Source organism: Crocuta crocuta, unplaced genomic scaffold (assembly GCF_008692635.1).
Source record: "Crocuta crocuta isolate KB4526 unplaced genomic scaffold, BGI_CrCroc_1.0 scaffold433, whole genome shotgun sequence".
NCBI lineage: Eukaryota > Metazoa > Chordata > Mammalia > Carnivora > Hyaenidae > Crocuta > Crocuta crocuta.
The window spans coordinates 795,628-822,030 of record NW_027530001.1 but is presented as its reverse complement, the minus strand read 5'-3'; the positions used below and the strand labels follow the sequence as shown (position 1 = coordinate 822,030).

Here is a 26,403-nt window from a genome sequence, read left to right as displayed (position 1 = left end):
AGCAGGGATCACTGGGGGCTATCTTCGAGGCTGCCTGCTACAGTTTCTTCATTTTAAATGTAAATTTAAAAAAGAGAGAATGCATTCTCAGCGTTGGACATTTAAAATGTACCAGAGGGTAGGTAGTAAGTTTCCTTCACGCCCCTGTTGCCAGTCCCTTCCTTGGGCAAACTCTTAGCTGTTTCTTGTGTATCTTTTCAGAGGCTTTCTGTTAAATGTGAAGTTGAGAGGGACTCCCTGGGGACAAGTGGAAAACCACTTTTGTCTCTCCTCCCTCCAGCCAATGCAAACCTGCTTTGCAGAGACAACTCTACCCCCACCCTTCAGGGGAAATCTGAGGTGGGTACTGTTACTTTTCATCTCCCTCTCAGATAATCAGGAGCTATTTTAAGTCATAACATAATTTCATGTCAGAAAGAAAATGCTAAAAAACTGTCACTCTGAACTGGAAGGTCAAAGCTTCCGTTCTTCCCTGGCTTGGGCCTTCTTCAGCCTGGAAGCCTGAAATGAGAACAAGTGGAGGCCTTGAGGTCAGCTTCTCTCTCTCGTTTTTGTACTTCACCACTTTTTCTTCTACATCCTTTGAACTCCACGGGATTGCCTTGTTCTCTCTGGGTTGGGGGATGGGAAATGGGTGACAAGAGATAAGGAACTCATTTTTTTTTTCCAATATTGGTTCTTCTGGCTTCTTCAGAGATTTCCTTATGGAATTATCCAACTGTAGCTCTTTCGGTGTTTGCAAATGCTTCTGAGGATGTACCTCCAGCCACTTTGGGCTGAGGTCACATAAGGAAGCCTCTTGGGCAAGGCCTCCTCTAAGGGCCCCAGGAAGGCCGGCTTTCTCTTCCGCCCAGCTTTCCATCTCATCCTGGGAAACCCTCACACGCCCTCCGAATGTCCTGGACTCTTTGGAAAACTGATTAAGACTGTTCTTGCTCCTTGAGGGTTTTAATTTCTCCCGCTATCTCGTTCGATTCATTTAGGAATCGTTACATCCTGGGAACAAGGAACGTCCAGTGTATCACCCCAGGAATTAAAATCCAAAAGAGAGGATGTATCTGCTCGTTGATCAAATGGTTGTTTTGTATGGGTAGAAAGTGATAGACTTTTCTTATACAACATACTTTCCACATGCTGAGATACCTTTGAAGACAAAATGATTATAGCAATTAAGCCTAAAGCTTCTTTGAATAACCCAGCATCCTCTGCTTAGCCACAGATGGCAGGGAAGTGGAGGTAATTTCCGGAATGGGGCATCTAGATAGTTGTGAGGGACACAGTTCTAGGATGTGGGGGCTTTTTGTTTCTCTCAGGAACATATAGTGTTTGTTACTGTAAAACTGGGTATCAAGGTGGCAGTAACCTTGTAATTACCATTCCCAGGTCTGGGTCTGCTGTGGTTCATCTGTGCACACAATTATTTCACTCTGGGTTTACTTCACCTCACCCCTTTCCAGTGGTCCCACAACAGATCGCACAGACACCCCACTCGACCTTTACCAATGCCCAACAGGCACTTCTCCAAGCCGAGGCTGCAATTCTTTAGGCAGCTTCAGCACGCAGCTGGCTTTAAGTTGGGTTAGTGTTGAGATGTAAACACTGCCGCTTTGGACCTCCGTGCCCCAGTAGTAACCGTTGGGCTCCTACACAAACCTAACCCTCCATGGGACCCAGGAGATTTCCATGCCGTTCACATTGCCATAGCTTAAACCCAACTTCCTCCATTCTAATCATATCTGGGTTCTCAGATTCCAGTAACTATTTCCTCTCCTCTGTCTTTCCTCATATGCCCCATTCAGGTCCACCTGCTAAGTTTCTGGTCTTCTGGGTGGGTTTCCTTCTTCTCAGCAGGGCTCACTGTCATGGAATTTTGCCTCTGCTTCCCATTTTGGAGGTCGAGACCTTCCCCCACAGCTTGTGTGGGAGCAGGCAGATGGAGCCTGGACTTCAGAGCTCAGTTGGGCTCCATGGAGTTACTTATACCCTTTAGGTGAGAGCACAGGAAATGACTACAGCCTTGTGAAAATGATTTCGGGTTTAACACTAATGGCAAGTGAGAAGAAGATGAAGATTGACTTGGAGAATGTAACACTGTATGCCAACTATACTCAAAAAGGGAAAGGAATGACTTAGAGTCAGCCACATTGTTAAGTCAGAAAAAAAAAAAAGCCCTAAAGTGATAAATTAAAGCCAAAGAAATCAGATTTGAAAATAAACCATGCAGTGTCATCAGAATGCCAAGAGATCTAGTTTCCTCACTAAAGTAAAATAAATTATTTAAAAGTGAATGCCATATTGTAACAATGTTAATTTCTTAGTTTTGACAAGTGTGCCACATTATGTAAGAGGTTAACCTCAAGAAAAGCTGGGTGAACTCTCTGCACTATCTTTGCAACTTTTCTATATTTAAATTATTCCAAAATAAGAAGTTGAAAAAAAAGAATACCAATGGAAACATTAAAGTATTTACATTAAAAATAAAGAACTTCTGGGGCACCTGGGTGGCTCAGTCGGTTAAGCATCTGACTTCAGCTCAGGTCATGATCTCACTGTTCGTGGTTTTGAGCCCTGCATCAGGCTCTGTGCTGACAGCTAGCTCAGAACCTGATTCAGATTCTGTATCTCCCTCTCTCTCTCTGACCCTCCCCAGCTCATGCTGCCTCTCTTTCTCTGAGAAACAAATAAAAATATTTTTAAAAAATAAAATAAATAAAATAAAAACAAAGCACTTCTTTACCCTAAACTTTTTTGGCAGATAAAAACAGTTTTTGAAGGACATCTTGAAATCCCATTGTTCTTTGCATAAACATGTACCCTAAAAACAATGTTGAAAAGAATTCGTTGATCCTTTTTGGTTTCACTTTTAGGAAACTCACTCTTTCTACAAGTAATTTTTGACCTATTATGAGTCTTCTATACTCTAAAGATACATTAGTCAACAAAACAGATAAAGATCTGTGCTCTCATGGAGTTTATATTCAAGTGGGTTGAAGGGGGAATCAACAATAAACATGGATATAATAAATGTGTTGCCTTGTATGATTGAAGATGATAGGTGTTATTGGGGAAGAAAAGAAGAACAGAAAAGGAATAGCAGAAGTGTGCATGGATGCTGGGCTGGGTATAACTTTAAATAGGAGAATCAGAGCAAGTTTCGTTAAGAAGATATAATGGAGCAAAGATGAAGGAGGTGAGGGAACAAAGCATGAAAATATCAGGGGAAGAGCACCCCAGGCAGAGGGAATGGCTCTTAGGTGGAGCTTGCCTATGAGTTCAAGCAGCATCCAGAGGCAAGTCGTCAAAAGCAGTAACTGGGGGCTGGAGGGTGTGGAGTAGAGGGGAGATAAGTAGAAGATGGGGTCAGGAAGGTAAGGATAGTGGTAGGTGGAGAGGAGCATAAATAATATAAACTTTTGGTTCTTACTCTGAAGGAAACAGGGAGCTATTGCAGACATTTGAGCCAAAGAGTGACATGATCTGTCTTATGTATTAGAAGGATCATCCTGAACTGTTTGGTGCACAGGCACTGGGAGGGCAAGGGCAGAGCAGGGCAGACAGTTAGAAGGCTATAGCAGTAATCTAGTGAGAGATACTGGTGCTTTTGTCCTGAATGAAGCAGTAGAGATGGTGAGAAGTCATGAACTGGAGTTGGCTTAATCCAGTCTCAAGAACCAATTGTTACATTTTCTGGAAGTTTGCAAGCCAGTTGTTAAATGTTTATTAAAAATTGAATTATATAAATTTACAATTAAATACATTATAGTGAAAACTCCAGTAATCAATACTTGAAACTCCTCACTCCTTGTTTTTACCTAATTATTTTACTATTAATTATTATCTCTGCCCCTGAGGTCATTTATGTCCATCCATATGGTGAACATACTCTAAAAGGGGGCACTTCTAGGCGTGTGTCCCCAACTCTGAACTCAGGAACATGACATTAGGCGTTTGTCAGCCATCGTGGGAGTATTTACACTACAGAAATTAACAAATGCTACAAATCAGGGTTCATTTTGTTTTTTAAAGAGAACTAGTTGTTAAACATTCACTAGCGCATCACTGCTTTGTCCTTCCCAGCCATAGCTAAGAATGGGTACCACTGCCCCACCCAAAGCTCTCAGGTTCCCTCGCTTCTATCATGTCCCCACCACAGAGGGGCAAAGCTTAATAAAGAGGTTAAATGGGTACTGTGCATATTACGATAGGAGGAAAGTAACATATTTCTCTTAAGCCTCATATCATTAATACATATTTAGTTATGAGAACTCACCGTACCTGCGACTGAATCTTTAGTGCTGGCCCTAGTTTTAATCCCAGAGTACTTCGAAGATGCTCCTCTGTGAGTAATGGCAAGGTTTCTCCATCAATTGCGTGATCTTTAAACACCTTATTAAAAACAAAAGGTGTTAACTTTGTCTACATGTCTTTAAAAAAAATTTCTGTGTGAGGCAGCTGAGTGGCTCAGTCAGCTGAGCATCCGACTCTTGATTTCAGCTCAGGTCATGATCTCACAGTGGTGGGATTAAGCCCCGTGTCAGGCTCCATGCTGAGCAAGGAACCTGCTTAAGATTCTCTTTCTCTACCTTTGCTCCTCTCCCTGCCCCCCTTTTCTTTCATAAATAAATAAGTAAATAAAATTAAAAATTCTTCTTTTCTTTTTAAAAAGTAATCTCTATACCCAATGTGGGGCTCAGACTCATGACTCTCAGATCAAGAGTTGCATGCTCTTTCCACTGAGTCAGCCCGGCGCCCCCCAAATTCTTTTTTTAGGTTTGTTTATTTATTTTGAGAGAGAGAGAGAGAGAATGAATGCAAGCAGAGGAGGGACAGAAAGAGAGAATCCCAAGCCGGATCTGCACAGAGAGTGTGCAGCTCTTCACGGGGCTCAAATTCACTAATGTGAGGTCATGACCTGAACCAAAATCAAGACTCAGTCACTTGGGCACCTGGGTGGCTCAGTCAGTTAAGCATCTGACTCCTGATTTCGGCTCAGGTCATGATCTCACGGCATGTGGATTAGAGCCGTGCATTTGGCTCTGTGCTGACAGGGCAGATACTGCTTAGAATTCTCTCTCTCCCTCTCTCTGCCCCTTCCCTGCTCACACACACACTCTGAATCGGTCACTTAACTGACTGAGGCACCCCCAAAATTCTTGTTTTATACATAGGTATTTTAGTTTGGGAGGAACCATTAAGACTGCTTGAGGATGACACAAAATGTGATAAAGTTTCTTCTTTTAGTTACTTTCTCTTCTGCGCTCCAGAAGCACATCTGTGCTCTTTAACTACTCTTGGAGTACATTGTAATTCTGTTTGTGGAACTCAGTTCCAACNTGGGGCATGTCTTGTTTACCAGTATCCCAGTGCTGTGGCTGGGACATAGTAGATGTGCAATAAATGTTGCTGGGCTAGCCAATGAATGGACAAATGGACTGAGTAAAGTGTTGTGGGTGGAAACCAGGGGAGACAAATTTTCCCTCTCACACTGACAGGCGCAGTGCGTCTGTCCACTTGCATGAATGGCAAGGGGAGGAGAGGAAATGCAGGTGAGGGCTATCATGCTTGGCCTTTCCAGGGGCCCTATCTGTTCTGACTGTATAGTGGGTGCCACCTTTCTTCTGGAAACTAGGAAGGCCGCTGGTGGACAAAGATTCCAGGCAGATAAGGAGATGAATCAAAAATCTGGGCAGATTCGGTAGTACTGTGATTTTATGATCTCCAGCTTCAGTCTGCCCGGCGATCCTCTATTTACTGATGAGCTTTCTCTTTTTTCTATTTTCAAGCTTTCTTCACACTCTTCAAACTTAAAACCTTACAGAATCCTCCCTCATTTTCAGCAGATCACATAACTTCCTAATAAGAAAAGAAAAGAGAAAAGAAAAAAAGAAAAGGGAAGGAAAGAAAGGGAAGGGAAGGGAAGAAACCAATAGATAAGAACTTCCTCTAATTCTTCCCAGCGACCTAAAAACTTATATTTTCTCCCTTGGTCCTGATATGGTGGAAGAGGGTCTCTCACTGTTTGCAGACAACCTCTCCATGGGTAGTGTGTGTCCTTACCCCACCTCAGCTTCACTCAGTAGCTAATCCACTCTCTCAGCGTCAGTCTCCCCTGTTGGGCTGGCTCCTTTCCGTTGGCACTTACCCAAGTCTCCGTCACTAAGCAAACAATAATAAGGCACCTACACAAATGCCTTCTCACTCCGTCTCTAGATACAGCCCCATACCTCTCATCGCCTTCACACGCCAGTTTCTCAAGAGTTTTGAACCTCCCTGCCTCAATACTCTTACTGCCCCATCATTCCGCAGTCTTGAGGACTCTGACTTCTACCCTCACTAGTCCACTACACCTGCTTGCCTCTGGGTCCCCGGTGACTCTGCTGTTGCCAAGTGCATGGATGTTTCTGGTGTTCCTGGCTGCATTTGACATTGTTGACCACTTTTTCATAAAAAAGGCTCTTTCCTGGCCTTTGCGAGACTCTCCCTCCTGGGTACTCTGTGCCTTTCCTTCTCAGTCACTTCCGGGGCTATCATTTCTTTATCCATTTTTATGTGTTAGGGTGCCTTACGCTTCTGCCTCAGGTCCTTTTTGGTCTTCATCTCAGTCTCTCTCTCCCTGCTTCAGTGAGTATCTCTTTCCGCTGAAGGCTCCCTAATGTATATATTAAACTTAGAAGCGAATCACGCCAATTCTGACTTTTCGATAGTGTTCTTATCTACCCGCTCCACTGGTGCTTCCCCACCAGTCTTGCGGCCTTCAACCTGTTTTCACACGAACCACCTGAGTGACTTTTCTGAAATGTAAAGCTCAGCATGCCACTCAGGCTTAAAGCCTTCACTGCCTACGGGATAAAGCCACAGTCCCTCCCTGGGTCTCCACAGCTCTTTTGACCTGGCCCCTTCCCCTCCTCCAGCCTCCTGTCTTGCCATTCTCCCCTGTCCCACTTGGTTCTGGTCTTCTCTGTGCCACTGCAACTACTTTCAAAATCCCAACTGTGCTAAATTCTTTCTGGTTCCTGGTCTTCACTTGGGAATTTCTCCTTTGCCTCGCTTCCACCTCCCCTCCCCCCTCAGCTAGTAAACTCACTGACAGATGCCTTTCCCTTCAGGAAGCCGCGTGGCCCTCCTGTGTGTTCCCACCAAGCTGTGTACCTGCTCTCTCCTAACATCTCCACAGTGATGTGGAGTTCCTTACTAGTGTCCCTCTTCGAGACTTTGAGCTCAGAGACAAGGGGAACCATATTTGTTTGTTTCCACTATTTTGGAGGCCATGCCTCAGGACGAGTGAAAAGTCAAGTCTTTTGAAGAAGCTTCTGTACTAGGAAATTTGTGTTCTAATAGATTTTAGTTATTTATAAACTGTGTTTACTAAGTAATTATTTTGTTTCCTACTTTAATTAAGGAAATTATAGAATGGCTACTATGAATTAACTTATCTTTTTTTAAAATGTTTATTTGAGAGAGAGAGAGAGAGAGAGAGAGAGACAGAGCATGAGCAGGGGAGGAGGAGAGAGAGAGGGAGACACAGAATCTGATGCAGGCTCCAGGCTCTGAGCTGTCAGCACAGAGCTGGATGAGGGGCTCAAACTCACGAACCTGGAGATCATGACCTGAGTCAAAGTCAGACGCTTAACCGACTGAGCCACCCAGATGCCCCTGAATTAACTTATCTTAGGCCAAAGTGAAAAAGTTGACACTTTGGGTTAGGCTTGTAGCCTTATCTTGGGGAAACATATGATTTCTCTTCAAGTTTCTTGAAGTATCAGGAATAACTTAAAGATCCCTTTTACCACCTTTCACAGCACATAAGGGCCCGGGTAGCCTTGACTGTAAACCATATGGCCCAATATCTTCAGTGCACAGTAATTATGGTGGAAAGAGCTAGACTTGTAGTCACATACACATTTATCAAGCACTCACTCTCTTAGCTGCTGTGATGCTAAGTTTTACTCAGCTGCAACATAGGGTTAATATATTCTTCATAGAATTTATATACATTAAATTTAAAAGATAATTTAAATGATGTGCCTGGTACAGTGCCTGGTATATAGTCCATGCTCAGCAAAAAGTAGGTATTGTTATAATAATGAGACAACCCTTGTATAAAAGGTTAAGTGAGTTGCCAAGAAGCTGAGGCTGCCAGGTAGAGAACTTATAAAATAAAAGGTGTCTCACTCTGATCCAGGATTTTCTCTGCTTAATCCTGCTGCCATTCAGAAAAAGGGGTGCTGGTGAAAATGGTTAGATATATTAATGGTGGGAAGTTTGGGCCCATTTCTCTTTCCTTTGTAGTGACTATTCCAGTGAGCAATGAAGGGATGTATTTTCTTTTCTTTTTTTTTGAAATTTTTAGATGTTTACTTATTTTTGAGAGAGAGAGACAGAGACAGAGTACAAGCAAGGGCAGAGAGAGAGATGGAGACACAGAATCTGAAGCAGGCTCCAGGCTCTGAGCTGTCAGCACAGAGCCCCATGTGGGCCTGGAACTCACAAACTGTGAGATCATGACCTGAGCCGAAGTTGGGTGCTTACCCGAATGAGCCACCCAGGCGCCCCAGGATACATTTTCAAACAGAGGCCGGTTGACAGCCAGGGCCTGACTTGCATGAAGACCCAACCCTCAGCCCTGGCGGATGAACCTGGGCCCGAGGAAAAGTTGCAGGATATGCGGGTGTCGCTCACATGTCCCTCCCACCTCATTGTCAAGACAGCAGTTTAAGCCAGGCACCATATAAACATACACTTAATTGTAGTAATTTCAGTTCTTTTTAGACAGACAATATTTTATCTGGTGAGTTCTTTGAATGAGACATTTACTTAGAACAAACAAGTTGTGTCACAGGGTCTCCAGGATGTCCCTGAACAACTAAGTGACCAACTCTCTCTCTCTCTCTCTCTTTCAAAGAATTCATTTGCATTTGAGTTTTAGTTGTGCTTCTTTTTTTTCTGGGTTTCTTTTTATACCTACAGGAGACAGGTGGTAGGAGGTTGCTGAGCGGCCACCAAAGGCAGAGATGAGAAAGAAGAGGACAGGGTGGGGGTGGGGAACACGGTCAGTGTGACCCTGACTGGTCCCAGGCTGTGACATACTAGACAGGGTGCCAGTGACAGCTGAGCCCAAGTCGAGCTGTGCTGCTTCTGGGCTAGTTGCACTCAGTTGCACCCAGGGTGATTCTCTCCGTTTCTGTACAAGAATACTGTCCGTGAGCTTGGCTGCGGCGTGCCCAGCAGGGTAGTGCTCTTCTTGCGGTTGATTTCACCAGCAATCGCTGGGAGGGAATAGACTAATGAGGACACAAGAGCAGAACTTGATCCTAACCACATTTGAGAAACACCTAGAAATAACTGTTCCATTTCTTGGGGTGGGGAAAGGAGCGCCGACATCCTGTTGGTGAGAGATAATGAGTCAGCAAGGTGTGGGGCATTCCTGTTTATGTGACTTCTGTGTACCCCCGAGAGGCCATTTGGGATGATAAAGTATGAAATGCATGTAGCATCATTTATTACAAGAGCGGTTATCATCAGTGGCCCTTCCATGCCTGGAGATCTCTGGCTGATGAAGACTAATGAGAGTCAAACAGATTCGGTCCACCAGAAGCCAGCAATCACATGTTCATTGCTTATTTGACTGTTGCTTATTTCGGACAGTTATCAAAGTTTGGTAACTGCTGTACCGGTGGTTGATGGCAGCACTTGATAGGTGGAATACATAAATTTAAAAAGGGATATCCCCATGGTTAATGACTAATAATAAAATAATAAGGTTAGACTCATTGAATGGGAGAGAATAGGACACAAATTTTTTATCATGTAAAAAGACAAAGTGGATTTGCCACCCACCCCACCATACAATTTGCCCGATAAGTAACCTGAGTTTCTGTGGTCTTGAGAAGCCTCAGATAGCATGGGGAAATTAACGCTCATCGAGGACTTATAAGGTGCTAAGCCCTCTTTACTGCTTACAACAATCCATCGAGAATGTATTATATAATTATCCCCATTTTACAGATGAAAAACTGCGCACTAAGAAGACAAGCCATTTAGTCCTAGGTCACATGTCCAGAAAACGGAAAAGCCAGGATTTGAATTTGTACTTTCTGGTTTCATAAGCCATCCTCTTAACTACTACTCTATCCACCTTTCTGTGAGTCCCATAAACAGAACAAAAAAATAAAAAGAAGAATTAACAGCATTACACTGAAGGAAAAAAATGATCACAAAACCAAGATCTGAAAAAGCTATTTCTAACATCAGTTAATTATGTTAAATTATAATGTCCTTTCTTTGCATTTTTTCCCTTTAACATATAAACCAAAGACAATGACACCAGATTTAGTAAGCAAATTGCAGCTTAAAGTTATGTTATTAAAATCACTTGAAGAAATAAACTTTCAGTATGAAAATGTAGCACTGACATAAACTTCAAAAACTGGCCAACCCATCATTTTTGTCACCAGTTTTCCCATATGAGTAAAACTAGTCTTCTTTCCAACTGTCCTGATGGTTCATTGTGATTCAAAAAATAGTACTTTATCCGCCAGATTGAGTTATATGTGTGTATTCACTTTTGTATATTACCTCTATATTATATAGAATTTAAAAATAGTTAATTCCTTATTTTTCAGATCGATAGGCTTGTTATTCTTTTTAGAATAAAGAATATATTTCTATTACCTATTATGAGTAGCCTAAAACTTCTGGTACAGAAGTATGTGCCCCCCACTGTCTGCTATATGCAAGAGTAGGGAATGTACTCATCATTTCTCACTACTTTTGGATGTTTGGCCTCTGAGTCTCCTAATTTTGGGTAAATTTGCCAATCTCCCACGAGTCTCGATGGAACAGAAACTAATGCCAGACATTGGCTTTCCCAGCCTCCCCTGCAGATGGGGTGTGGGGACATGACCCAAGATTTAGCAATCAGAGGCGCCTGTCCCAGGTCAGCTGATGACATACCAAAGGGTAGATTATTAGCAGTCTTCTCTGAGAAAAAAATGCAATTTGGCAGGACTGTTTTGAAGGAAATATATTTCAAAATGCCTTATTTTTATGAAAACACTGGAATGTTCACTTACCTGAGCATAATCTGAGCAACCTGGAAGGCCACTTATGAAGTTGTGCACATCATTCACGGTCCACTTCTGAATATCTTCATCCAAAGACAGATTTCCCCGAATTGTAACCAGTGGGTATGCTCCTTTAAAAATGGAAAGGAAGTTATTTTGTGTTATATAATTTCCAGGGAAAAGGGGGAAACTCAGAGCATGGTTTTATGTATACAGCTACATTGATTTCCGTATATTCTATTACCACAGAGGTCCCTTTATATATATACATCTATGTGTAAGGCATTTTCGGAAAAGTTTAGCAGTCTCCTTTCTTTCCTTCCTCTAAAGGATCTTCAATGACAGCATTACTGTAAATACACAAAGAAGTTCCAGACTGCTCCATTTTCTCTCAGATTCTAATAGGCATGCACTGCGGATTTCATTCTCCAGATGAACACTGTCACACTCTCTGACGTTACATGACTTCTCATGCTCTCTAGGTGACACGAGAATGGAGGCACGTACTCATCAGAATGGCAAATAAACACGTCGTGAGGGAAACAGTTGGTTTGGTGACTAGATTACAACCGTCTCCCCCAAATCTCTGTGTTTTAAAATATGTTTAATCAAAAAAAAGTTCTAGAAACTATTCAGTGTGTGTTTGGGAGGATAGTGTGTTAATGTTTTTAGGTCATAAGGTATCCTAACAGTAATGGGCACTGAAAGTTAATGCTTTTGTTTAACTGTTCTATTGTTTCCTGCACTTAAATACAGGGGAGATAGAATTCATACTTTTAAGCAAGAAGTCCCTCTGATTTGTACTGAAGGAGTGAACAGCAAAGTGAATCAAAATTTTAATTTAAAATTCTGGTAGGTTTCCCCATCCTTCCTCATCCTTGCCTTCCTAGCTTTGGCTGAGAATTCTCTATACAACAATATATAAATAGGGACAAGTTTCACCAATATGGCTTATTGGAACGAACATAATAAAGGGACTTCATGAAGACATAGCCCTACATAGGATTAAGAAAAAGAAGAGTCAGGGGCGCCTGGGTGGTTCGGTCATTTAAGCGAACGACTTCGGCTCAGGTCATGATCCCTCGGTTAGTGGGTTTGAGCCCTGTGTTGGGTTCTGTTCTGACAGCTCAGAGCCTGGAGCCTGCTTCTGATTCTGTGTTTCCTTCTCCCTCTGCCCCTCCTCCACTCGTGCTCTGTCTCTCTCTGTCTCAAAACTAAATAAACTATTAAAAAAAAGAAAAAGAAGAATAAAAGGAAACAGGATGGGAATAGTATATTACGTAATAACTTAAGGACGGGGTGACCTGTGGCCCATTAGAATCTACCATTGGCCCCGGACACCCACCTGGCAGAGACGGTTGAGGAATTGGAGGGCAAACGCCATTCTTTTCACCACAGGCTGCAAAGCCTTGCTCTGAAGTCTTCTCCTTTGCACCATCCCAGGCCTTTGCTTCTAGGGGAGCACTATGAGCTCCCCGAGGTTTCTTATGGGTGGACTCGAGCTCCCCACAGGTGTTGCCAAGAGCTGGCTTTTCACTGGTTTCGCTTGACTTCTGATTGTTGAGAGCTTCGGTTTCTGGTTCTTTTGCAAATTCATCCTCTTCGTAGGGAATCACACGAGACTGGCCTAAGATTTTTTCTTCTACTTGACTTTTAGAGCTCTCCGTATCACTGTCTAGAACTTTCTGATTCCCAGTACCTCTCCTGAGACGACGACATTTCTGGCCCCAGCTCTCTAGAAGATGTGGACCAGTTGCCACTAGCGTGGGGTTTCCCTGAAGGTTTCTCGGGGTGCTCCTGTGGAAATGCAGGTCACTGGCAGGGAGCATCCTGCCATGGTAGCTGGCTGGGCCAGGTGGGATACTGGAGCCACAGAGGAACGGTATCCCTCGCCCTGCTAGTCCCTTGGGATTCACTTTTTCTACTCTCCTTTGCTGGTAAATGGCATGCATTTCCATGTCCATCCTAAAACCAACACAATATATTGTATACATTCCAAGGAAACTGATAGAAATATAATCTTAATGGTTCTCTGCATTCCCTGAGATGAAACCTGTGCCTTTCCTGAGACTTCACACTACTTATCGGAAGGTTGTTGGGTGGAAACACAAATTCCCCTAAAAATTCACTGGGAAGGAAAGTTTAGAAAAAGACCTGAGGATGAAAGGTTTGGTCAAATCCCACAGTGGAAGCCCAAATCTCGTCTTTAAAGCATTACCTCTAATATATCTGGCAAATTTTGCAGGAATGGGAATAACATAGCACAGGATAGTTTCTTGCCGGGAATTAATCCTCAAAGAAACAAAAGTTCTGGGAAGAGGTTTCTAAACCCCAAAGTGTAATCTTAGTGGGACTCAAGGAAGGCAAGAGATCAATGCAAGTCTCAACTGTTACAAATGAATGCAACTTGCTGGTGGTTTTGCTACTTTATTTTTATTATTGGTTATTACCTGGACCCATTAGGGTTCAGTGATGAGAAAACTGAGTCTGAAGCCTTCTTGTACCCCAGGGCCATGCCCTAGTCATTACTGCTGTCTTTTCCTTCTCCTAGTTGGTACAGCTGAAGGCCACTTTGGGGGCCACTGACTTGGGGCTTGTCTGGGTTTTGCTCATAGAGTCTGAAATGGGGTTGGTAAGCTTGGCTCCTATATTTGGGCAGAATCAAAGTCTTTTAAAACAAAAGTGCCAATATGAATTTCAGAGGAATCACAACTAGGCATTTTAATTGTGAGACATTGTTAAACTACTACGATCCACAGACGTAGCTTCACTACGTAATTTCTAATCTTACTTTTATCTTTAACTAAAATACATGTTTGTATATATTTATTTTTGTAATATTCCTAAAATGCTTTTTGTATGTAATCATATATATATAAACATATATATAATATAATATGAATATAATTAGAGCTTGTATATGTATATAACACAATAAACAAATATAATGAATGAATATATATAAAAAGTATCTCTATATCTATCTATTTATCTCTCTATCTATCTCCTATCTACCTATCTATCTATCTATCCATCTAAAACCAATGAACAGAAGAGTGAATAGAAAATAAATAAAACAACATTATTATGTTACCTGGCAGTATGCTGCCTTTGAATCATTTCATTCCTTCTGGCCATTGCCTTTATGGATTCAGGTGGTAAAATGCCCCAACCTTAAAAAAGAAAACCACCATCCCATCCCAGAAACAAATTAACAATGTCCATTTAAAGATAATAAAAATAAAATACATGATTTAAAACAGCATCCACAAAAACCCACCAGTAGAGCACAATGTTAGAAACAGTATCAGATAATTGCTGTTCAGCATTTTGGAGCCACTTTGGTGATGGAGTGATAAACACTAGATACTTTTATTTTTCTTTAAGTATGGATCTCATGATTGGTGGCATTTTCCTGCCATACTTCAAAAGCAAAAAAAAAAAAAATGAACTGTGGATCTCTTGATTTCTAGTTTTTAAAGCAAAAATTGATAACTTTTTTCCTTTCCCTTCTTTTTTTTCTGCTACAAGAGAAATCAGCTGACCTTTTAAAATAAAGTAACTAAGTGCCTCTTGTGCACCAAAATCCCTGGACATAAATGCAATGATTTCATGAATAAAATAGAAAGGTTTCTATATGGACTTTTTGGTATCTGAGGAAGACACTTTTTCCAAAATATTTTCAATGAAGTTGGGTAGAAATTACATTCTTTGTGTCAGTCTTCTTTTTTAAAAAATTTTTTATGTTTTTATTTATTATTGAGACAGAGAGAAACAGAGCATGACTGGGAGAGGAGCAGAAAGAGAGAGGGAGACACAGAATCCAAGCAAGCTCCAGGCTCTGAGCTGTCAGCACGGAACCCGAAGCAGGGCTCGAACCCATGAACTGCAAGATCATGACCTGAGCCAAAGTTGGATGCTTAACCGACTGAGCCACCCAGGCGCCCCTTTTTGTGTCAGTCTTCTAACGTGCCTTGAAATAACAGCAGCATTAGAGAATTCAAGGCTCTATTCTTGCCTGGTAACTTTATGCTGTATTGATTTCTTTTCTTTCTCTGTTTTCCTAATGCACTTAGAATCTATACCAATACTTTTAAACCATCTATGGTAAAGGACCATTTTTTTTCTTTTAAAATTTCCACCCATCATGGACCAATACGTTTTTAAGAATACAATAAAACACACTTTTATAAAATTGAAATGAAAACAAGGACAAATACAAGTATAATGTAAAAAATGATCAGATTAATGGACATAGAATTACCCTGTCATATGGCTGCAAAAGTTTCTCTATTTACGCATTTATTTGCACAGCTTCTTCACAGACCAGCACAGGTCTACAGAACATACTTTAACAACAAGAGACACTCAAGTTGTACTTATTTTATGTCATTTTGTTCACTGATAGTTTTCCATGTGAAAATCCGTTTCCCTAAAATGGGGGCCAGTAGCATGAGAGCTAGAACTGCTTCTTGTAAACGCTTTGTATTAAGCTAGAAGAGCTCATTTAACTCCTATTAATAACTCATCTTAAAATAAATAATGCTCTATCTTTTTTTAGGGAGATTATCATTTGTAAAATTCAGAGATTGATGAGGTGACATCTAAAATCCTCCTAACACTAAAGCTTCAGATATTTTTTATAATTCAGTGGCTTCAAAATATTCTTCTCTAGAGAGCCAGCATGCATGGAACTATCAACCCACGAGGTACTGACTGTAAAAGGATGCAGAGAAAGTTCTCATGAGAGGTCCAGTATAGAAAGCACAATTTTAATTACCTGGATTTTAGGAGCCTCTGAAATCTGGAGTCCCCACAAACCTATTCCAAGTTTCTTTCTCTTTCCCAAATAGATGACATCAAACTTAATGCTAGTCCAGCTGTAATAGCCCACTCTCTACCTAATATCCAGATTTTGAAATGGATTTGTGTCTTTGTTTCTATTTTGCTAACTTACTTAGTAGCTCAGTTTCTGTAGGCCTGAGCCCCTACTTTGCCCTTGTTTACTCTCCTACATATCAGTCTTGAGGCAGGAGACCAGATCTATGCCCCTGAGACAGGTGGTTAACTTGCTTGCTTGTATCCAAATATTGGCAGCTTCCAGATTCTTTATCACTAAGACGGGTTCTCTGAGTCAGCAATGCAACTATTAACTGGTCTATTTATGTGTTGCCTGTAACCATGGGCTATAGATTTGTTGGGTTCTTGATGCCAGATGGGGTTTTCATCCAGGATTAGCCTTTGGGACAGTCTTCCTGCTCCTTGGAACACTCTAGTGGGTGTGTCCAGTTTCATATCTGGCCCTGACTTCTATGCCCGATCCCTTTGCACTGGATCCAGGCACAACATGCTCAAATCCAGGCAGGCTGGTGTCTCCACTGGCCCTGGCACAATCATATTTCTTCTTGTGCCAAGCTTTTCACTCCTATTTGTTCTTATCTATTGAGAGCTGTTGGAATTAGAGAGCAGAGACAAACAGAAACTCACGAATACAGTTTTGGGCAGAGAAGATACATCAATTTGATCTTCTATATCATGAGGAAAGTCTCTCTTCTTAATCTCTCTTGAGCTTCCACCAGTCATGTTTTCACTGATAACCTTCTACTGAAACTGCTCTTATCAAGATCGCCGATGAGCTCCACTCTGCTAAATCTGATCATATATTCTTAGATTTCATCTACTTCATCTATGAGTGGCGTACTTGACACAGATGTTCCCTCTTGTCTTTAAAACTTCTTCCCTCGCCCTCAAGGCCACCAGGCCCTCCTGGCTCTCCTCCTACTTTACTGTTTTCTCCTCCTGTTTCTCCCTTTTTGTTCCTTTTCATCTTCTGGACCTTGTTGATGTGTCCTAGATATCATCCTTTTAACCTCTATCAACACACATTCCATAGATGATTTCATTTAGTCTCATCTATGCTGATGATTTTCAAAATTATATGTCCAAGCTGTCTCCAGAAGTCCTCTCTGCACTTTAGCTGCCTTCCTGACATCTCCCACTGATCATCTGTTAGGTACCTCAAACATAACAGGAGCAAAACTGAGCCCATGACATCTCTCCTGCCCCAAGAACTCTGTTCCTCTCACACTCCTCTGCAACAGTGAACAGCAACTTTATCTCTCCTTTGCTCGGACCAAAATTTTGCTGTCCTCCTTAAGATCACTCTCTCACACAGCTCATATCTAAACAGTGAAAAAATCTGTTATTTCTATCTTCAAAAAAATTACAGAATCCAACCACATGTTACTATGGAACCGTCACCACCCAGGACCAACCCATCATTATCTTTTGGCTATTCTAATAGCCCATTAACTCCCATCAGTTTATCCTCAGAGCTTTGATTCTACCAATTTGTCTCGAACGCAGAAGTCAGAGTGATCCTAGTAAAATGTAAGTCAGACCACATCACTCCTTTGCTCAAATTCCTGAAAATCTTCCCCTCCTACTCAGAATAAGAGGCAAGCCTCCACTCTGACCTATCAGGCCATAGATAAACAGCCCCAAACCTCTTTAACTCTCAAATCTCATCTCCTCATGACCCCATTAGTTTCTCACGTGTAAGATAAGACAGACTGCAATACTGCAACTTTTCATGGTATTCCTCAGTAAATTGACGGTTGGAGGCATTAAGCAACTTACACTTGGTCACAGAGTGGTGGAATCATGACTGAAACCTAGGTAGCAAGTGCAGAACTTATAAGCACACCTGCCATACAGCTCTGCCAAAACTTAGCAGTAAATTTGATGGCATGATGGTGAATTAATGCAGCCATCCAGTTCACAGTGGCTCCACAGACCAGAGCCATTTATCGCTCATACCTGAGTAGACGCGATTGGATAGCATGTTCGGCATATTTGCGTTTGGTAGAACAGAGGATCCAAATTGAGAAGGAACGCAAAACTGTCTTGGGTCAGCAGAAGCTAGAGTGGAAGACAATAAATCTCTAGGGGGAGAAAGATATAAAATAGATAAAATGAGGATGGAACTGTACAAATTTTCCATTGCATAGGCAGTGAGATTTTCTAATTGCCAGATGAAATTCTATCATCTCTCCCCAAAATAAGGTGCAAAAATCCTGCAACCTCTGTTGGTTTCAGTAGAAATGTTGTAAGAAAGACCTACTAAGGAAGGATTGACCTAGCTGACAACACAACAGAAACATCAAGAAAAAAATGTTTTAGAAATGTTTGGAAAAAAATCTAATCAAATCAATACTGCTCTCTGATTTCGCATGACCAACATACTGTTCTGACCACAGCATTCTTTTCTCGTGTAATGGACATACTTTGCCTTGGGTTTTGCCATCTGGGATCAGTGTTTGACTATGTAAGTGGACAGTTTATCAACTTCAATGGTCTTAAGAAGTCAAAATTTATTGTTCGCACTCCACAAGCAACAATAAATAAGGGATATTACTTTCTACTCAGAATCTCAAAATATTCTAATGAGGGGAAAATAAGAAACTGCCAGAATGTACAACCTAAGTCCTGATAATGTCATTTTTATTAAAAGAAAGAATTGTTCTATCATGGGAAAACCAGGGTACTTTACTGTTACTGAGTGTGTTGTGTTCCTCCCAAATTCATGGGTTGAAGCCTGAACCCCCACTGTGACTATATTTGGAGATAATGCTTTTCAGGGGGTATGTAAGGTTAAATGTGGCCATAACAGGGGAGCCCTAATCTGATAGGACTGGTGTCCTTGTGAGAGGAAGAGAAAGAGGAAGCAGGATTGCATGCACAGAGAAAAAAGCCAGGTGAGGGCACAGCGAGAAGGCAACTGTCTGCAAGCCAAGGAGAGGAAGCCTCATCACAAATCACTCCTGCTGACACCATGATCTGTGGCTTTTCAGCCTCCAGAACTAAGAGAAATGAAATTCCCTTGTTTAATCCATGCAGTCTGTGGTATTTTGCTAGGGTAGCCCTTGCAGAATACATCAGTGTCTATGTCTGCATGATGCCTGTCCCATAGTAAGTGCTTGTTAGCTATGTGTTGAGGGTGTCAAGCAGGTCTCAGATGGGAAATGATGGGCAATGTGTTGAAGGTGTGGCCAGCAGAGCATCTTGGTGTGAATTAGTGCACCACAGTTCACGGAAGAGACATTAGACAAGAAAACAACACTGAAGACACCATCATTTGAAAAGTTAATGATCATCCATTTTCCCCTTCAACCAGAATGGTATATTGGAAAGAAATACCTATCCACCGTTGGAGGTTCAAATGGTGACGGGACCAGTGGCATTCTCTGCTGTCCTGGTGCTGTCAATAAAGGGTGCATGGCCATCATTGGATTTATCATCAATATCTCTCGCCACTGATGGAGTTCTAAAAAGAATCAGATAAATATGTAAACATATAAGGCTACCCTTTTAGTGAACTATTTGAATTTTTCTTGAACACAATGAATACCTTTTGTATTTTCCCGGCACCTGGGGAGACTAATTATACCAAGCTTTCAGTTACACAAAAACCCCTTCATTGCAGGCACCTAGATACAACTGCAGAACTTAGTGATTTATCAGTTTGTCCTTGGAATTCGTTGATGAGTTCACAGAAAATACCATACCATATTACAAGTAATAATAAAATTAAACCAGCCTTGCAAGATTCCAGAAATACCAGCCTCCTTTCTTACAACTTATTTTGATTTTTATATTTCCAGAGGTACAAATGTATATATTTCCCATACGTTCAATCTTTAGAAAAATCTTCCTTTTTAATTCTTAAGATTAAAACAGAAAAGGGGGAAATCTTAATGGCTAAAAACATATCTAGCTAGAGTAGATACAGTCTAGGACTGTGTTTAATTAGAACAAGTGAGCAAGTTATATCCAAATGTACATAAACATAGGACTCATAACTTTATCTGAAGAACCTAGTGACCAGTAAAAGGGACCATTGTTAAAAGGATAATGTTTTGTTTTACATCTTCTTATTAATTATTAATGTCCTTTGAATAATCTTAAATATTAAACAAGTACTAGTCAAACAGATTATTTTAGCTTCTCCTTCATCCTCAATTGTCACTTAAAAAATTCACAATACTTACAGGATTTTTAAAAATATTTTATTTTATTTCATTTATTTTGAGAGAAAGAGAGAGAGAGAGAATCCCAAGCAGGGATGAAGTGGGGCTACGTCCCACAAACTGTGAGATCATTACCTGAGCCAAAATCAAGAGTCAGATACTTAACTGCCAGAACCACCCAGGCACCCAGATACCTACAACTGTGTTTTTTAAAAAAGGAAACTAGGAGGGACACTGGTGGCTCAGTCGGTTAAGCATCTGACTTCAATTCAGGTCATGATCTTGGGGCTTCCCCCATCAGGCTCTGCATTGCCCGTGCCGAGCCTGCTTGGGATTCTCTCTCTCTTCCTCTCTCTCTACCCCTCCACTACTTGTGTGAGCTCTCTCTCAAAATAAATAAACTTGAAAAATAAGGAAATTAGGAAGAAAGTATTCTTCTTTTCAAAGTAATGATCTTTCTTTTTTCCTTTCTTGTATGTATATATGATTTAATTGTTAAAAGTTAGTACATTCATATGGATCAAAAACTAAAAATACGATGGTATTTAAATAAGCAATCACTTCTTTAGCTTCTTTTTCTGACTGAAACTTAATAATCAAGTCCACAGCTCACCTAACATTGGCTTTGCCATTCGTATATGTAAAACATGTCTTTATGTTGATTTATTTTCACTGTATTTCTGTGAGGTCAGTATAGCCTCCTCTCGGATAGTGGCCTCAGAGACTCTAGTGACCGACCAGTCAGGATTAAAATAAAAATATCTGCCAGGTGCCTGCCAGCCGCGGTAAGAATGCCAACAAAGAGGGGCGCCTGGGTGGCTTAGTCGGTTAAGCGTCCGACTTTCGCTTAGGTCATGATCTCACGGTTCGTGGGTTCGAGCCCCGCGTCGGGCTCTGTGCTGACTGCCAGCTCAGAGCCTGGAGCCTGTTTCAGTCTGTGACTCCCTCTCTCTCTGACCCTTCCCTGCTCACGCTGTTTCTCTCTCTCTCTCTCCTAGAAATAAATAAAAAAAATATTAAAAAAAAAAAAAAAAGAATGCCAACAAAGAACACAGGCTGAGTATATGTCAGACATGGGCTTGCAATTCTGCAAGGACACTGTGGTGCCTTGACATCTCGGGCCCTCCGCGTGAGATCGGCTGCACAACCCCTTCCTCCCCCTAGTCCATTACACAACCGAACAAACAATGTGGGGCACAACTGAGTGTTACTGAACCTTCATTTGTGTCATAAAATGACCATCTCTGGCAGAAGTCTGAACTTACCCACGAATGAGATAGGACCTTTAAAATCACAAACTACAGTGTGTATCTTGCGTTTTATGTGATGCTGGAGACGAACAGGAGGAAGGAGGAGGAAAAAGAAGGAGGAAAGGGAGAGGTGTGGCGTCCCTCCAGAGCAAGGATTGCCTGCATGTTGGACCACCCCTCTTCCTCACACATGTCACCTGAGGGAAATGCCATACAAATGAGTCACCAAAAACAGATGAGACTGTCTTAGTTTGACATTCCCCCTACGAAGGCCTAAGACAAGACCTTGCGGGCAGCTAGTGGTCCCTAGAGCTCACATGAGGGAGGGGGAGTGACATCAGGAAGGGAAAAGCCGATAAAGGGAGAGTTAATGTGTGGATTACTACTGTGGGCACCGGGGGCTCACCCCTGCTGGGGACCCTGTAAGACACCTCGTGGAACACACCCCAGGATTTGTTGCAATGAAAGCCAGAGAGCTGGGTAAATAGCCACTGGATTGTGCCTGATCTAGATGTGATGAGCTCCTGTCCTATGATGTGGGAGGGAGACTTCAGACTGAGAAGCTGAGAGGGACCGGTGCTTGAGATGGGGAAGGATCCCCACAGTTGAAGGTGAACTCGGAAGGGGGCCACGGGGATATGGAGCAGAGCAGCATGGTGTCTAGTGCTGTTGAGGCAATGTGATTACCTTCTAATGTCATTCCAGGAGACAGCTCGCACAAATGCCTGTCTTCTGGAGTACCAGGTTCACCAGGCAGAGGAATACTTCTACGAGCTTCTGTAGGGTCCATCGTCTGCAACAACACAGAAGGATTTTTTTTTTTCACTGTTAGTCATGCATTTAGTGAAGTAAGCAGGGAACTCAAGGCTATCAGGTTAACAGAGATGAAGAAATGAGGCATCAAAGACAAGTCTCATCTAATTCAAATCTGATTTAAAGCCCTTCTTGGTAACAAAACTATTCTGGACCCTACGGTTCCTGGGTCTTGCTTTTTTTCCTTTTTGCAATACCAAGGAGATTGAATGTGACCTATAAAATTTTGTTACACATCTGATATAGTAGTTTATTAGTTTTTAATCAACCCTCCAAGTTTGTCCCTAAAATGAAAGCTTATTTCCAAGGTCTAGAGAAGTATCTCTATGTATGCCATGAAGGTCCCCAGGAAGGAGGAGTCCATGACATCTGCCGCATCTCAGTGTTATGGTCTGGGCTCCACTTGGCTTCCCTAGTTTCTTTCCATCCTCATACTTGTATGCAAGTGCTTTTTAACTTACCACCATCATATCGATTGGTGCCCACATTTTCTTTTAAAAATATGATTGCCTAGTGCTATAGACTGAATTTTTATGCCATCTCCTATTCATATGTTGAAACCTAATCCCCCATGGGATGGTATTAGGATGGAAATCTTTGGGAGGTGATTATATTATGAGGTAGACCCCTCATGAATGGGATTAGTGCCCACAGAAAAGAGACACTAGAGAGGGGCACCTGGTTTAGGCTCAGGTCATGAACTCATGGTTCACGGGTTCGAGCCCCATGTTGGGCTCTGTGCTAATGGTGCAGAGCCTGCTTGGGATTCTCTTTCTCTCCCTCTCTCTGCCCCTCCCCTGCTCTCTCTCTCAAAATAAATAAATAAACTTTAGAAAAATAAAAAAAGAAAGAAAAGAGATACCAAAGAGCCCCCTAGCCCCTTCTGCCTTGTGAGGGCAGAGCAAGAAAGTGGTCATTTGTGAACCAGGAAGCAGGTCTTCACTGGACCGCATCTCTTGAAGCTGCTGGGGCTTTCACCTCGGACTCTGCCTCCAGAATTATAAGAAATACATGTCTGCATTTATAAGCCACCCAGACTACCGTGTTCTGTTATAGGAACCTGAATGGACCAAGACATCTTTTTTATGTTCCGTTGTTTTATTTTGAATGCCCCAAATTTTTATATAGTCTATTTTTTAATAGACTTTATTTTTAGTGCAGTTTTAGGTTCACAGCAAAATTGAGTAGACAGTACAGAGAGTTCCCATATAACTCCCCCGCCCCCACATGTGGAGCTTCCTCACTGTTAATATCTGGCACCAGAGTGGTACATTTGTGAATGTGGTACACCAGGGAACCTATACTGACACATCACTATCACCCAAAGTGCACAGTTTACCTTCGTGCTCACTCTTAGTGTGGTACATTCCATGCGTTTTGAGAAACATAAAATGCCATGCATCTACCACTATAGTCACACAGAACAGTTTCATGGCTCTAAATCAAATTATATTTCAAAGCAAAGACTATCAGGAGACTTCCAAGGAAGCATTCTGAGGTTAGCCAGATCTTTACCTTCATCAGCAAGGTAGATCCCTGAGCTCCAAATCTAGGTTTCTATAAACTCATCATTTGGGGAAACATAGGATCAACGCGTGAGTCTTTAAATACCAATATTCACATTTTCAGGGCATCCTCTTTTATTTTAGAAACACCTAGACAAATGAAGTGAACCAAGGGCACTTTGGCATGGCGAATGAAATGCTCTTGAGTCGAAATGCAGGCTGGGATATCCATTTTAGACACAGGGAGTCTGGTAATCCCAAGTGCGGAGTGTACCGGTGCTTCGGTTTGCATTCAGGGTGGATTTCTCTGACCCAGAGCTCTAATCCTGGATGCCCAGCACTTTAGGAGGATGAGGATTCCTTAATCTCTATCTTCAGACTCTTACCCTCAACAAACCCCTCCAGGCAGCACACAGACGATTTAGCTAGTGCTAATTCTGTCTCAACTGATTAGGGCAGTAGTAGTAAGACATGAACTTCATGAACTAAAGCCCTTGCCAAATCAGCAGATTTTTACTGAATGGTTGCCTGGTGCATAGTAGACAGGTGTCAGTTTGATCCCATTTCAGTCTCTCATTGGCTATACTGTGACCAGTTATTAAAGTCGGTGCAATTTGAGTTTGGCCAAGCCTGAATTTGAGCAATTACTTATAGAATATTTGTTGCATGTATGATGCATGAATTCTTGGATTGTACTCATTGAAATAAATGAGTTTTCAAAGAACCTCTGTATTTGAAAGTTTTTACATCCTAAGTGTAGGTCAGTAGAATTAAATATTTCTACAATCTTGAAAAAAAATAAATATAATTTCTTAAAACTAGTGGGATATATTTACAGAGATATTTTGTGTAAGGTATAAACAATCCTTAGTAGCTTCACACATTCACTATTCTAGGTGTCTTACATTAATCTGGATTTTGAAAAGCATGTTAGTGTTAAAGCATAATTCACACTTCTCTAAGTATATTTTTGGTTTTTAAAAATAATAAATGTCCTTTAAAAAAATAGGCAGTTAAGCGGCCAACTCTAGCTCAGGTCATGAGCTCATGGTTGGTGAGTTTGAGCCCCACATTTGGCTGTCTGCTCTCAGCACAGTGCCTGCTCTGGATTCTCTGTCTGCCCCCCTCCCCCCTCCCCTGCTTGCACTCTTTCTCTCTCTCCCTCTCTTCCTCTCTCTCTCTCTCTCAAAAATAAATAAAAACATTAAAAAGATACAAAGGCCAATATGTTGTCCAATAGCATTTCCTTATCAACACCCCTAGCAGAAAAATGATGGCTTCACTCATATGAGGCCTTTAAGATACAAAACAGATGAATATAACGGAAGGGAAGTAAAAATTATATAAAAACAGGGAGGGGGACAATAAATAAGAGACTCTTAAATATGGAGAACAAACAGAGGGTTACTGGAGGGGTTGTGGGAGGGGGGAGGGACTGAATGGGTAAGGGGCATTAAGGAATCTACTCCTGAAATCATTGTTGCACTATATGCTAACTAACTTGGATATAAATTTTAAAAAAATAAATTAAATTAAAAAGAAAAAATTCACGGTGAGACGAGAGATCGTGCTAATTTCTCACAGTTATAGTTAGAAATGTGAAAAGTCTACTTTTGTATCCAATAATAAAAAAGTTTAAAAAGTAATTACATAAAATAATGTGTAAAATGTAAATAATTGTACCAATATTCAAAATACATAGTTTCCTGAGATTACAAGGTGATTCTAAAATTATCCAGGCCCTTATTTCAAGTGGAAGAAACAATTACACTTAAAGTATCTTTACCCCAATGGCATCAAGGCCATTTATGACAGAATGAAAGACATTGTTTCTTAAAATCCGAGCGGCTCATGTCTCCTTCAGCCCCATCCCACCTCTTCCGCGAGGCTTCTGCCCATTCCTGAGGATTTCATCCTTGCAGGTGGTCAGGCTCCGACTTTTTGCTCTTGCCATTCCCGGTCTGCCCGACAGCCCACCTCCTATAGCGGTTCCCTCCTCACTGCTCGACATGGACTCCACACGCTCATCCATTTCCCTAGGTATCCACAAAAAAGCACTGGCACAAGGTAACGTGTGTGAAGCCAACTTGGCTGAGAACTGGCCAATCAGACGTTGGGGGTAGGGGAGAGGGGAAAATGTCAAAAAACAATGTAAAATTGAACATTAAACTTCTCCATTGTGAAACATCCCTATGGGGAATTTTGACATTTCAAGTCCAGCCTTCTTGTTCTTTTCCTTGACCTTCTCTCCCAACAACTGCAAAACATTCCTCCCACCTCGTTTTTGCAGAGAGCCTCTGCACCCCTTTCCCAACTCTGCTCTGAGCCTCTCCTCAGTGGGCCTTTGACTCTGGGTCTCTGCATATTCCCTCCCTTCCCAAGCCTTGCCAAGGATAGGGAAGAAACTTAGAGGGTTCTTTTCTCCTGGGTTGAATTATGTCACTAACAGCCCACTTTGGAGGTCAGCTAGACTTAATTTTTGTTTTAAATAACAGCAAGCATATACAGGCACAGTAGAAATGAAATGAGAGATCACTGTAGGAGTGAGCATTACTGTCCACAAAGGCAGTTAGCTCTGAAGCACTCGGCAGTGGCCCTACAACACATTTCCCTTTTACTAAAGGCATACACTTTAGCTCTGTTCTACATGCATTGTGTCACAATGCGTACCCTGGGAAGTGTCGGTGAAGACAGATGGTGCGTTCTTCCCTTGCCTCTCATTTCTTTTCATTCTGGAAGCTCA

At 41.7% G+C, this 26,403-nt stretch overlaps 1 protein-coding gene across 1 annotated transcript; it reads right to left on the bottom strand.

The window, feature by feature from the left end:
* Nucleotides 1-975: 975 nt before the first annotated feature.
* On the bottom strand, nt 976-22,132 carry SAMD7 (sterile alpha motif domain containing 7). The gene is made up of 8 exons (XM_077763625.1): nt 22,030-22,132; nt 19,263-19,389; nt 17,883-18,007; nt 14,158-14,236; nt 12,409-13,028; nt 11,073-11,194; nt 4,276-4,386; nt 976-1,143 (listed from the first exon to the last, which is right to left on the bottom strand). Exons 1-8 carry the CDS (start codon nt 22,130-22,132, stop codon nt 976-978), a joined length of 1,455 nt encoding a protein of 484 aa, XP_077619751.1.
* Between the last annotated feature and the right edge of the window lie 4,271 nt (nt 22,133-26,403).